Source organism: Carlito syrichta, unplaced genomic scaffold (assembly GCF_000164805.1).
Source record: "Carlito syrichta isolate Samal-C Ts95f unplaced genomic scaffold, Tarsius_syrichta-2.0.1 Scaffold310961, whole genome shotgun sequence".
In the NCBI taxonomy this organism is placed as follows: Eukaryota; Metazoa; Chordata; class Mammalia; order Primates; family Tarsiidae; genus Carlito; species Carlito syrichta.
The window spans coordinates 309,757-324,124 of record NW_007255057.1 but is presented as its reverse complement, the minus strand read 5'-3'; the positions used below and the strand labels follow the sequence as shown (position 1 = coordinate 324,124).

Sequence of the window (14,368 nt, the reverse complement as noted above, 5' to 3'; positions counted from 1 at the left end):
GGGTCTCGAACCTGTGGGCTCAGGCAATCCACTCACCTCAGACTCCCAAAGGCACGGGATTACAGGCTGAGCCACCGAGCCCGGCTTGTATTTTCTATTTATTATACAGTATATTAAAAAGATGTGACTTAGGGGTTGAGTGTTGATAAAATTAATATTTACTGTTTCACCAAGGCCATTACTAAGTGAAATGGCATTTTATTTTTTTGCAAGTACACGCCAGTGAGGATTATGACTACTATTACACTTCAGTGCCTATATTCAAGTGAAAGTGTAAGCATTAGCCCTTCTACACACTGTTGCTTTTGCACCATCAGTGCAAATGTCAGTCAATGCAGTGAAAAAGGCAAACTGTGTAAAAGACAAACACAATTCATAATACATGAATGTATTATAAATTATGTATTAGTGTTATGAAAATAGTTTTGACCCAGTGGGTTTTGGGACTCCCAAAGATGTCCTCAGACTATACTTTGAGAACTGCTCTGAAGCATTATTACAAATACAAATTTATGAGTAAAACTTAAAGTTTGAGTGTTTTATTTTAACAAAGTATTCTTGCTTTTAAGTTTGAGCAGTTACCCATCTTTTGTGACATTTTAAAAGATATTTCAGAAGAAAATTATGGGCTGAAATAGTATTGTATAGTCATCAGTCTTGCAAATAACAACTTATTAGGCAAAATGATTAACAATTCATATCAGGGAAGTAAAAAAGAAATCTGATTTTACTCATTTGGCTGTTTGATTGTCATTCCTGAAAATATGTATGTATATGTTCAAGTCTTAAAATAGAGCATACTCTTAGGATTTCTAGTACCAAACAAATTAATCCCTTGTTTGTCTAAATAGAGTTGATCTAATTGTTCTTTAATAAAATGGTGAAGCCACGCGTGGTGGCTCACGCCTGTAATCTCAGCACTTTGGGAGGCAGAGGTGAGAGGATTGCCTGAGCCCACGGGTTCGAGACTAGCCTGAGCAGCATGGCAAGCCCTCGTCTCTACAATAAATCAAAAAATCAGCTGGACGTGGTGGCACATACCTGTGGTTCCAGCTACTTGGAAGGCTGAGGCGGAAGGCTCACCTGAGCGCAGCAGGCTGAGGCCGCAGTGGCCATGAGCATGCCACTGCACTCAGCCTGGGTGACAGAGTGAGACTCTGACTCAAAAATAAATAAATAAATAAATAAATTTTAGAAATGGTGAATATTCATTCATTTGTTGAACCAGTATCTACTGAGCACCACTCTAGGTACTAAAGATACCTCGGCAAATTAAACAGACAACAGTTACTGCCTTCATGGACTTTGTATTCTAGTGGGAAGGGACAGACAATGAACAACAATTATGAAAAGTAAGTTATCAAGCATGTTAGAAAAATGCAGTGGAAAATAAATAAATGGAGGAAAAGGGGATCAGGTCTGTGGAGGTAGGGAGGTATTGTCAGTGTTAACTGGAATGGCTTGGGCAGGATTCATTGAAAGGATGACTTGAAGAATGAGCTGAAGAAAATGAAAGCATCATTTCCCTTTTAGACTCCAAGTCACATTGGTGAGATTATGGTAAGTAGGGAAGCCGTGTTTGGAGGAAGTATAGCTTAGCGTTAGATAGATTAAACAAATGGGTGTGAGTTCACAAATGGGTGTGAGTTCATGTTCTGACTTATCACTTACCATTTGTGTGATCTGGAACAATGAGCAAAAAACTTTTTTTCTCCTTTGGTGGTTTTTAGGCACAAACTTGCCACTCTGAAGATGAAGAGAAAGAATCAAGCATTTATCCTGCCTTTCTTCTATGAACTATATTTTAGACTAATTGAGTAGTTGATAAAAGTTTTTTCTAGAAGAATTTGAACTTAATACTATGGAATGCTGAAATTTCAAAATCAGTGTATCACAACTCCTAATGTTATGATGGATCTGAGGAGTAATTATGAGTTGATGCTAAATCCTTAGAAGCGGTAACAGGGAACTATAAGATGTCCCTTAGACTTAGCATCTGAACACCTGACCAGGTGTAACTTCACAGAGATGATGTGCCTCCCTCTGTGAGTAAGTAGGAAGCACCACCTATGAGGTTATTTTTGCCAAAATAAATAAATAGCATTGAATGTGTTTCTTCATCAAGCTTCTACATTAATCAGTTTAAAGGAATATGAGGGTTAGGGAGGGACAGGTTAAAATAACATGAGGACAAATCAGTCAGATCTGGACTGCTGATCATTATACAGCCATGTGACCTAGTTTCTTAAAAAAAATTTAAAACAGAGAGCGGTAGGGAAAGTTGAGAGCCTATAAAAAATTAAGAGAGATTCAAGAGACAACATGCAATGTAATATGTGAACCTTGTTTGGTTCCTGTTTTAAAGAAACCAACTATAAGAAGAGATACAGCTAGCCGGGCTCGATGGCTCAGCCTGTAATCCCGCGCCTTTGGGAGGCTGAGGTGAGTGAATTGCCTGAGTCCGCGGGTTCGAGACCCGCCTGGGCAGCGAGACCTCACCTCTACGATAAATCAAAAAATTAGCCGGGTGTGGTAGCGCATGCCATAATTCCGGCTACTCGGAAGGCTGAGGCGGAAGGATCACCGGAGCCCAGCAGGTGGTGGCTGCGCTGGCCAGCAGCGGCCACTGCACTCCAGTCTGGGTGACAGAGTGAGACTCCAACTAAAAAAAAAATAAAAATAAAAATAAAAAGAAGAGATACAGCTGAAGTATTTATTGGTGAAACATGTCTTAGATTTTGTCTAAACTATAAACTGTTCCAGGTTTACTCCCCACCCCCCACCCCCAAAATGGTGAGGAGTGATGAAGGATAGAAGAAAAAAGATTGGCAAAATGTCTGTAACGTTGAACCTGGGTAATGGGTATATGGGTTTATTTAACAGTAATTTCTTTTGTAGATGTTTAAAAATTTTCATAATGTTTTTTAAATAAGCATTAATTATAATTCAGGAAAATAAGAAAAAAGAGGGAAATATGTCTGGAAACACATATAGTTAGTTCATATCTGTGGGTTCTGCATTTGTGGATTCAACCAACTGCAGATAGAAAATATTAAGGCAAAAAAATTGTCTCTGTACTGAACATGTTCAGTCTTTTTTGTCATTATGCTTTACACAATAGAATATAACAAATATTTACATAGCATTTACATCGCATTAGGTGTTGTAAGTAATCTAGAGATGATTTAATGTATATACATGGGTGTGTGTAGGTTATATGCAAATACTATACAGCATTTTATATCAGAGACTTGTGCATATGTGAATTTGGGAACTCATAGGGATTCTGGGACCAATTCCCTATGAATACTGAGAAATGACTTATCTATAATTTTAATGAATACTTAAGGAAAAAGTAAAGTGTATAGTCTTAGGTTGCTCTCCTAGTGAGTAGTCATTTAATAAATTAGCTCATATTTTCTTTGTAAAGGAATAATAGATTATATTTTGAAGTGTGGTGTTTTTTTGGCCAAATTTTGGGTCTTCATTTTTTAATGGAAACAAGCACACACACATAGCCTGCATAAAGATTTCAGAGTTCTATGAAATTTGATTAGGTAAAGTTATGTTTAATTGACAGTTGTCTCATAAAATAAGCTACTGTCAATCTTTTTAAAGATTCACTTTTTAATATTTTCTGGTAGCACAACAAATCAGAAGCTCTGGGCTGTGGAACTTCAGAAGACAATCTCCAGAGACAACAAGTATGTGCTACTCGCTTCTGAACAGTTGGTGGGCGTCTGTCTGTTCGTTTTTATCAGACCACAGCATGCTCCTTTTATCAGGTCAGTAAACAGAGCACTCTGCTAAGGCTACTTCCTACCATTAACTAACAAGAATAAGGCTTAGAATGTTTGTTGTTTCAGAGAAATACTTATTCATAATTCTTGTTTTAAAATGGGTTTTTGACTGAAGGGTCACGAATAGCTTCACTGCACTATTTCATAGGTTTGCTCCAACTGATATGCAGTTATATGACTATATTTGTATATTCCTAATTTCCTATGCATATGGAACTATTGAAATTTCAAATCTGCAATTCAGAATTCTTTGTTTTAAAGGGATGTTGCAGTTGATACTGTGAAGACTGGAATGGGAGGTGCAACTGGAAATAAGGGAGCAGTTGCAATCCGAATACTCTTCCATACAACCAGCCTTTGCTTCGTCTGTAGTCACTTTGCTGCAGGGCAGTCACAAGTCAAAGAAAGAAATGAAGATTTTGTCGAAATAGCACGAAAATTGAGTTTTCCTATGGTAAGCACTTGCTGCTTATTCTTGATGATAAAGGTTTGAAAGATACTTTTAACTTCCCCTAAACTCTGAACTCAACAATATTCACCTAAATAGATATTTCATGCATTATTAACTGTTGGGTTAAAGTAACAGGTATGAGGGAGGCAAGCATATCTGAGGCAAATAAATAGTTTTAAAACATCTTAAAATAATGATTGTTTTGAATTTAAAATTTCATCTCATTGCTTCCAGGGAAGAATGCTGTTTTCTCATGACTATGTATTTTGGTGTGGTGATTTCAACTATCGAATTGATCTTCCTAATGAAGAAGTTAAAGAGCTCATAAGACAGCAAAATTGGGATTCTCTTATAGCAGGAGATCAACTTATCAATCAGAAAAATGCTGGACAGGTATATACATACTTGAGCAGAGACTCACATTGAGAAGGAAATTTGGGGTCATGAAATATGCTTTCCCTAATCAGAGTGTTTTTAAAAAAATTTCTTGGAGTCTCTTTATGCTTAAATATATATCTGTAGGTAAACAGATATAGAATTACCTTCCCTTAAAAAAAAAAAAAAAAAAAAAAAAGGAAAGAAAAACCCATAATAATTCCTGGAAAGAAAATATACCTGCTGGGTGCAGTGGCTCATGCCTGTAATCCCAGCACTTTGGGAGACTAAGGTGGGAGGATTGCTTGAGACCAGCCTAGGCAACATAGCAAGGCCTCGTCTCTACAAAATAATTTTAAAAATTATCTGGACATAGTGTCACAAGCCGATAGACCCAGCTATTCAGGAGGCTGAAGTGGAAGGACTGCCTGAGACCAGGAGGTCAATGCTGCAGTGAACCATGGTCATCACTGCTGTCCAGTCTGGGCAACAAAGTAAGATCCTAACTCAAAAAAAAAGAAAAAAAAATTAGGGTCTGTGATACTTAGTGATCTAACGCAGAAACAAAGAACTGAGTACCACATGTTCTTACTCATAAGCAGAACCCATACATTTTCATAATACTGTTAAAAAGGGATTGGCAGTAGCAGGATACTGCCAGGGGAGGGGTGGGGACACAATATCAATAAGGGTACCTGACCTCAAACCAGGTGAAGTGGGAACCAAAGGGAAGCCCAAACTTTACCTATACGATGACCACTTGTATACCTAATCCTGAATTGGATTCCACATCTTCAAAATAAAAATTCTTTAAAAAATGTATGTTTGTGTGTGTGTATATATACACATACATTTTTTAAAAGAAGTATTATATACATAATTTATCAATAAGATTCACTTTCAAATAGAAGGATACAATTTTTTTTTGGTAGTAGTTTAGAGTCTTAGTCTTCATGGCTACTGTTTTTTGGGTTTAAGTCATGTGGTAATTGTGCTTTTTTTCTTTTGTTTCTTACATCAATCTGACTCATTGAACCTTGTTTTTTTAAATGTATGACAATAAAATTTTGGAAGAATTTATTTAAAAATTTTTCTTTTTAGGTAGAGAGCATGGAGGTCACTTGGGATGGTGCCTAGGAATCATCAGACTTGAATTCTGCCACTTTGGGCACCTTTAACTTTCTTAGGCTCACATCCACATTGGAGAATAAGATATCAGGCTAGATGATTTCAAAATCCCATATAGTTCTAAATATATCATATAGCTCAAAGGTTGGGGGGCATTTCCTTATTGTAGTTTTTAATTAAATGCCAGACAAGTGGTATGGCAAAGTTCCTATGTTAGATTATTTTTTTCGTAAACTTTGTTCCATTCAGTTAAAAATGTTCATCAGATACATACAAATTGTATCTGAGCATATCCAGTGCATAATAGACATTTAATGAATGACTGCCTGAATGAAAACAGAACCTTTTGCACTTTGGAATAACTTGTTTTTATATTTTTGTTTTAGATTTTTAGAGGATTTTTAGAGGGAAAAGTAACTTTTGCTCCAACATATAAATATGATTTGTTTTCTGATGACTATGACACCAGTGAGAAGTGTCGTACCCCTGCATGGACAGACCGTGTCCTCTGGAGAAGAAGGAAATGGCCTTTTGATAGATCAGGTTGGGAAATGGACTTCTTTATTTCAATGAATTAATGCAAATTTTATGAGGAAAAAGGGAATGATATAAATATCAAATAGGAGGAGAGCTGTTTTTTATAACAAGCTACTTTGAGTTGAATAAAATTTAAATATAAGACAGATTTTTAAAAACTCAGGTCTATTTATAATTATTTAAATTTTTCATATGCTTTCATATAAAGAGAAACAAGGAAACATTTCTGTGAAATTTTCAGCTGAACACCCATTCAGGTTTTAACTTCAATAACTATAGTGGTTTGCATATCTTTTGAACTTTGACTTGTCTGTTGGATTATTTGTGGAACACTATTTAGCATAGGCCTTTAAGTAATCTTTGAAGTAAAGCCACATCTTAATTTTTACTAAGTAAAGAATAAAATAACTTTACGAAAAACCTTTCTAATTTAAAGATACCTAGACTTCCTACCTTGTAACAAGTGTATTTGGCATTCCTGCCTCAGACTATTGAAGCTCATGAAAGGAAGGAGATAATCTTTTTGTTGCACATGATCTGTCATGCTCATATAGCTTCTCTTGTGTTTTCTTTTATTCCAACTGCAGCTGAAGATTTAGATCTTCTAAATGCTAGTTTTCAAGATGAAAGCAAAATCCTCTACACATGGACTCCTGGCACTTTGCTGCACTATGGAAGAGCTGAGCTGAAGACTTCTGACCATAGGTTTAAGCAATCTCAATATTTCTAATGATGCTTGAAATTTGTTTGAAATATATCCTTTTAAAAACTTTCTAAAATCTATCTTTCTTTATGCCTTAAGGCCTGTCGTTGCCCTGATTGATATAGATATATTTGAAGTTGAAGCTGAAGAGAGGCAAAACATTTATAAAGAAGTAATTGCAGTTCAGGGTCCACCAGATGGTACAGTGTTGGTCTCAATCAAAAGTTCTTTACCAGAAAATAATTTTTTTGATGATGCTTTGATTGATGAACTTCTGCAACAGTTTGCAAATTTTGGTGAGGTTATACTTATAAGGTGAGTAATATATTTATTATCCAACAGCAGTTCATGATTCATAAACAATTGTTACTGTATTAGAAATCACCTTATTTCGTGTTTGAAGAGTATATGAATATTTCTATTTCCAAACTAAAAAATCATGCTGTAGATATTATTCAATAGGTTTTGAAACTGAATTCTCTACTTAGAAAGCTTAAAGGAATGGTGAAACTTTATATGAACAATTGAAAACAAATATAAAAAAGGAAGCTGTGATTAGTATTTTATTTTTTAAAGGAAAGATAAGAGTAAAATAACTTTTCTGTCCTTCATTTAAAAAATTGTCTTAGTTCATTTTAAGTATGTTTAAGTAAGGATGTTTAATTTCTTAGGAGAAAGGAGATGTGATGAGTAGCCAGGAGTCATCCATTCCCATCTTTGTTTCTTACATCAATCTGACTCATTAAAACTTGTTTTTTTGAATGTATGACGATAACATTTTGGAAGAATTTATTTTAAAAAAATTTTTTTTAGGTAGAGAGAATGGAGGCCACTTGGGATGGTGCCTGGTGCCTTGGTTTCACTCACCGACTTAACCATCTGGCTTTTGCAGGACCAGATGCTTCTTCCTTTGTTTTCAGAATGTTCTCTTCCAAGTATACCCAGAAATTCTGAGAGACTGAATGGGGTGTGTGTGTGTGTGTTTGAATTGCGTAGGGAAAGAGGTACGATTAAATTCTTTTCAGTGCTGTTGATTTGCTTATTTAGGAATGTTTTTTAGATATTTGTTGAGTAGATCTCTATACTATGTGCTGTAGAAGAGCAGAGGAGAAATTGAAGACACAACTTCTGCTTGTAACATAGTTGGGAAGATCACCATGTGCACATGGCTTCCCCAGATCCTAAACAGCAGAGTCCATAGAATTAAGATGGTTTGGCTTCTGTAGAGTGAAAGTCATATGTAAGACACCTCAAGTCTTTTCAGAGGCTAAATGAGTAAATGGAGAAGAAATTGTATTTAGACTTCCCTCAGATCTTTTGACACAAATCTACCCCAAAGCTTTAAAATGAAATAAAACAAAAAATTTCCAAAATCTTAAGGGTCTAGGAAGTACATAGTGACATCTCTAAGTTTACAGATGACAGTAAGCTTTGCCAAGTACAGAAATGCCAAACCACCAGAAACATCTTGTGGACTGTGTGAGTGGGCAGCGGAAGTAGCAGATAAATGTCTTTATGAGCAAATGTAAAATAATAACACTGAGCTAGAAAGACCCTAAACTGTATAAGGGATGAAAGAGTCTGATACAGGAAAGGGACCTGTCTTTATAACCCAGTCTCTAAAGAACTTGGTGTTATATTGGAGCAAAAAGCATTCCCCCAAATGTTCGTCATCATGAGTAAAAGTACTGGTAAGAAAATAAGGCATTACTCTACTATTAAAAAACCATGGCAAGTCTCTAACTTGAAATATTCAGGTTTGTTACATCCCAAAACAAACAAGTTGGAAAAGAAAAAGCAGACATTGAAAGTCAACAAGGAGATTACTGCAAGTAGTGAGACGAAACTGATTGATTACCTTTCAGTCTAGACTAAGATAGCCAATAAGGAGTGACTGAATTCTGTAAACCCCTTTATTTTTAAATAAAAGTTTCCATAGAAATGCAGATGAAATAAATTTAGATGCATATAGATACTTAAATCAGTCAAAGGAAAAGTCTAGAAGCTTGTTCCCTAGTAAGTGAAAGCAGGAAGAAAATACAGCTTCCAAAAGGACCTACATAAATCAATGGACATAAGAACCAGAATTCTTTGTTAAAGTCAGAAATGTATAAGGGACACATTGCTAATTAAGGCTAAGTACCAAGAGATTAGGATTAGTCTTGCCTCAGGACCAAAAATACTTGATACCACTATCAAAGAACAAATAGTATTTGGGTTTGGGGGGGGCGGGACTTGTGCAGTATAAATACAATCCTGCAGTGTTGATTATAACCTTTAGAGGGTGGATATTCTCCATTGCCAACAAATTGAAAAACATACCTTCATGGTAGGTAGGTAAGAATGATGTCTCTGTGTATTTCAAATGATAGCATCCTATAGCTTCAAAACTTCATTTCAAAGATATTGAGTCAGTTACTTTGGTCATGTTTGTGTGGTTGTAGAAATCTGTTTCAGGCCCGTTGTTTTTAACAAGGTGTAGTACTTGTACAGACTTTTGTTTTTGGCCTTTCTTCTTAATATCCATAATTCATACTTTTGAATTTTAGTTTAAGAGAGAGAATGTATGTACATTTTCCTCTCATCTCTGAAAATTCTGTAGAGATTTCTGAGTTTTATCCAATTAAGAGTAGTTCAACTTGCAAAATTGTTTCTGAAAATAAGTCTAAAAACATCATAATTTGTTCTTTTTTGCGTGATAACCTTATTACATACCAGTGACCATCCTCTTCAGAACTTGTTCTGATATCCTTTTTTAGTTTTTTTGAGGGCTTTTTCATTTCAAAAGTAGTTATATTACTATTATATATTAATTATTAACAATTATATTTCATTAATATGTATTAAACTTAGAATCATAGTAAAGGCTATTGTAGTCCCAAGAGAGTAAATATTTGTCACTCTAAAAACAAGGACCACAACCTAAAGCTCCTTGGGGCCAGTCCAGTTTTGTTTTGTTTTTTTCACTGACAACTCTGTCATCTTTTTTGGTCAAAGAAAATTTTTTCAGGGAAGTCATTAAGTTAGTAAAAATACGTGGTACTAGACTCTTGGGTCAGGAGACTTGGATCCTAGCTTTGTAACTTATTCTCCTTGATTCTCCTTGCCGTCACTTTGAACAAGTCCCCTTGTCAATGAAATGAAGGATTGGACTGTATTAGGAGGGATCACAAATGGAGGTCACAAACCCACTTCCTGCCCACCCTTGTTTTTTATTTTAAAGATGTGAGATAAACTCACTTCTTCTGGCTGTTCTATTAGCATAGCATTTGAAAGAAATTGAGATTTGAGTGTCTTCGGGGGAAGAGTGCCTTCTCCAGGGCACCACTAGCCCTACTGCTCTCCCTTCTGCAGGCCTTTGTTTTTGGTTTTTTTTTTTGAGTTGGAGTCTCACTCTGTCACCCAGAATGGAGTCCGGTGGCCACTCCCGGCCACTGTAGCCTCGACCTGCTGGACTCCGGCCATCCTTCTGCCCCAGCCTTCCAAGTAGCTGGAATTCCAGGCGCGCGCTACCACACCCGGCTAATTTTTTTATTTATTGTAGAGATGAGGTCTCGCCAAGTTGCCCAGGCGGGTCTCAAACCTGCGGGCTCAGGCAATCCACTCACCTCAGCCTCCCAAGCGCGGGATTACTGGCTGAGCCACCCAGCCTGGCTAGGCCCTTGTTAATCAGTAATTATGGGTGTAGTCATTGGGCTGGTAATGTCTAAAGTATTATGGTTTTTTAAAATTGTTTTTCTCTTTTCTTAAAGATTTGTAGAAGATAAAATGTGGGTTACATTTTTGGAGGGAAGCTCTGCCTTGAATGTTCTGAACCTAAATGGTAAAGAGGTAAGGTAGCAGTTGTTGATTCCAAACCATTCTGAAATTAAGTGTTGGAAGATTATACAATATTTTTATAGACATGTAGCAAAATTATTAAATGGGAGGGGGAAAGGCTTTATGGTGTGTTTGAGGAATTATTTAAAATTTTTTATTTAGACTAGATTTATGACTAGTCTGGGGTTATTTTGGTCCTTCCTAGAGATGTTAACCATTAATATAGACTAAAAAAATACGTTTATCACCTAATTTGATTTCTCTGATTATATTTTATAATGTAAAAAGTTTTAAATTTTTAATTGAGGATAGATATTCTGGTTCCTCTGTATAGTAGGAAATATCCTATTAAATGAAGAAAAAACTTTATTTGTAAGAAAACAAGGGAGGAAAATGCTCAGTATTCGGAATTTATTTTACTGGCTTGGATCATGATACCCAGTTTTCTTTTTCAAATATAACTAAAACAATTCCCATAGATAACAAATTCATTCCATTGAGGCATTTTAGAAATTGTTAATTAATTGAGATATTCCTAACTTATGATTTGAAATGTCATTGATGGGGGAAATTTACATCAGTGGCCTGGAATAGTTTTATGAAATGCTGTATCATTTTCTGAATTTTTTAAGAAAAATTCTAAATTTCAAAGTATATAGTCAGTAGACAGGATGGGCTATAATCCCAGCCTAATTTCTCCAACAGTGGACAACTCCATAAGGGTTTTCCTGAGCTTCGTCTTTTGTCACATTACTTCTTTGTATAAAAGATTTCTGTGCATACATTGCTTTTGAAATAGGTTTTGTAGGGTTTTGTTCATTTTCCTGAATGTAATACTAATATGCTCATGCAAAATTATGTATCAGGAAATACAGAAATTTAAAAAAATAAGGACTACTCATAATCCTACCGTTATGAAATAATTTCTCTTAACCTTCATATATGCAAATACATATTAATAGAAATGGGATTATATATATACACATATTAACACAAATGGATAGCATATGCATACATACATGCATATACAAATGAGACCATGTTATAAATGCTGTTTTTTTCACTACATCTTTACTTGAGACTATATCTTGGACATCTTTCCGTGTAAACAGATACGTAATTTTCTTTTTATTTGATTTGATTTTTTTTATTATCATAAAGATACATAATTTTCAATGACTACATACATTTCACTATGTGGATAAAAATAAATGTATGTAACCAAGCTCCTACTAGTAAGTAGATACCTGAATTATAATGTTTAATTATTAAAGCCAACATTCCAGGGAAACTCTGTGTACCTTTTTGAGTATTTTCTGTTATCTAAATTTCTTCCTTTTCATATGACCTTTATCTCTACCAAGTGGATAGTCCTAAGGAATTATATCTCAGATGGCCTTTATGGGGATAGTAATTCAAGAATGCTTGTTAGAATTCTTTGGTGAACATAAAAGACTTTTGTTGACTTTAAAAAGTAATTTATGACCCGTGAAGCATATTGTCAAGTTCTGAAATTGAATTGCTTTTAATACTCAGATCTAATAAACAAATAAAGGATTATGAGTTATTTGGACTCTGACTTCAAAGCTCTGAGTGAATGCTAAATTACTATTAAAAGACAGCCATGCCATTCAGGCCAGCCTTCAAGGAATTCAAATTCAGCAACACTTTGAGCAAAGGAAGGCCTGTACCCACAAAGGTGCCAACTTTCAGCACAGCATATTGTCACAGCTATATAGTTCATTTGCAAATACCAAAAATGTTAACATCTTGTTCATGTCAGGAAACTCTCCAAAGGAAGTTGAAACTATGTGGGAGAGAGCTTACGATTTAGAAAGCAAGTTTGTTATATGTATATAGGTTTTAAGTGAGAACTTCCTTCTAGTATACAATCTATTTATCTCTGCTCAGGGGTTTTGCAGTTATTGGCAGATTTTTTTAAATATTTTTTTTAATACATTGACAAGTATAACTTGATTATGACGTGTTGATTGTTTTAGGTTATACTATAGTCTAAAAGTTGCTCAATTTTATAGGAAAGGTAGAGTGGCAGTTTCACGGGTAGCAGTTATTTATTTTTAGAGTAATTAGTTATTCTTAAAGAATTTTTGAAATGTCTTCAATTTTCTCAATGTTTTTCTGGCATTTGAAATGCTAAAGCTGTGTAGGTTTGCATGTAGCAGCTCTCAGGACCATATACCAAATTAGGAAAGATCAAATGAGCAGGACATTTATCTTAAAGATTTTCTACTATCTCTTTTGTAGTTGTTTCACGTAGAAACAATTATTTAATCTGTGGGTCAATATTAAAGGAAGTATAAAATTATGTAGCAAAGTTGTCAGTTAATGTACATGTAACCAGGAAAACATACTAGCTGTAGCAAAGGAAATGTGAATTTGTGAGCAGCCTAGAAAAGAAGACCTTAATTTAGCACCACAGGATATTCAAGGGAGAATTGGGAACAATCTTTAAACTTGTTAAAAGTTTAGTATATGTGAAAGAATTATGTTGAATTGAGTCTAAGTTAACTGTCTATACCTTTGCATAGTATAAGTCTCTTTATTCCTAAGTAGTTCCATTTTCATATTAATGGATTTTATCTTATATCTTTTATTCAGTTATTGAATCGAACTGTAACTATTACTTTAAAAAGTCCAGACTGGATCAAAAATTTGGAAGAAGAAATGAGTTTAGAGAAAATTAGCATTGCGTTGCCATCATCAACAAGCTCTACCCTGCTTGGCGAAGATGCAGAGGTCACGGCAGATTTTGATATGGAAGGTTTGTTACTGAACACATGTACTTCTGCAGTTCTAGATAAGTTTTCTTCCTATCTTAATGCCCATGTTCTTTCTTCTTCTTGGTACACACATAGTATGGTTAATTAGAATTTATTGTATATCATGTTATGTTTATTTTGCTTATACTTAGACTTTAAGTATGTGTGCTATTCTGCCATTCAAATATTAAGACCTTTACAGATGTTAGTTTATATTCTTGTGTGATAAGAGCCCAAACTGATATTTAAGATTCAAAGTGGCTAGGAACATATACCACACATTTGAAACTGAACCCATCAATATAGATGTGATTATTTAAAGTTGAGAATTTTCAGCAGGTTATATGGATATTAATAATTTTCTTAAACATGATTAAAAATGCATTTGTTTTCTAATGCTCTCTGGTCTATTATACTAGCATAATTTTCATACAATGCATACCTTAGTTTTTAAAATGATAATATATCATATGGTGATACCCTGTATAGCTAGAAATCACATTTGAGTTAAACGTCTTACAGATTGTCTCCAGTTTTCACATTCTCTGTTCATTTGTTTACTTAGTTCACACGTGTTTATGTTAGATGCTAGATGCTAGGTGCTGGAAATTCAACAGCTGTGGTCCTTGGCTCCCACTCCCCAAAGCTCACAGCTTATTGGGTATTGTACATAATAAACAGGCAATTATAATAAAGTGACATAAATGCAATGATGAACAGTGCTGTGGTAGCTCATGGGAAGTTGCCTAACCTGTATTTGGGAGATTGGACAAGG

General features: G+C 35.0%; 1 protein-coding gene across 5 annotated transcripts in view; it reads left to right on the top strand.

Annotated features, from left to right (window-relative positions):
* Positions 1 to 14,368, top strand: part of SYNJ1 (synaptojanin 1) — a 106,215-nt gene that overhangs the window by 71,362 nt on the left and 20,485 nt on the right. For all 5 annotated transcript variants that reach the window (XM_021717763.1, XM_008068457.2, XM_021717766.1 and 2 more), the window contains 8 exons: positions 3,645 to 3,785; positions 4,062 to 4,254; positions 4,486 to 4,644; positions 6,141 to 6,297; positions 6,879 to 6,996; positions 7,094 to 7,309; positions 10,747 to 10,825; positions 13,433 to 13,595. In XM_021717763.1, the coding sequence (XP_021573438.1) occupies positions 3,645 to 3,785; positions 4,062 to 4,254; positions 4,486 to 4,644; positions 6,141 to 6,297; positions 6,879 to 6,996; positions 7,094 to 7,309; positions 10,747 to 10,825; positions 13,433 to 13,595 (1,226 nt within the window). The remainder of the gene's footprint in view (positions 1 to 3,644; positions 3,786 to 4,061; positions 4,255 to 4,485; positions 4,645 to 6,140; positions 6,298 to 6,878; positions 6,997 to 7,093; positions 7,310 to 10,746; positions 10,826 to 13,432; positions 13,596 to 14,368) is intronic.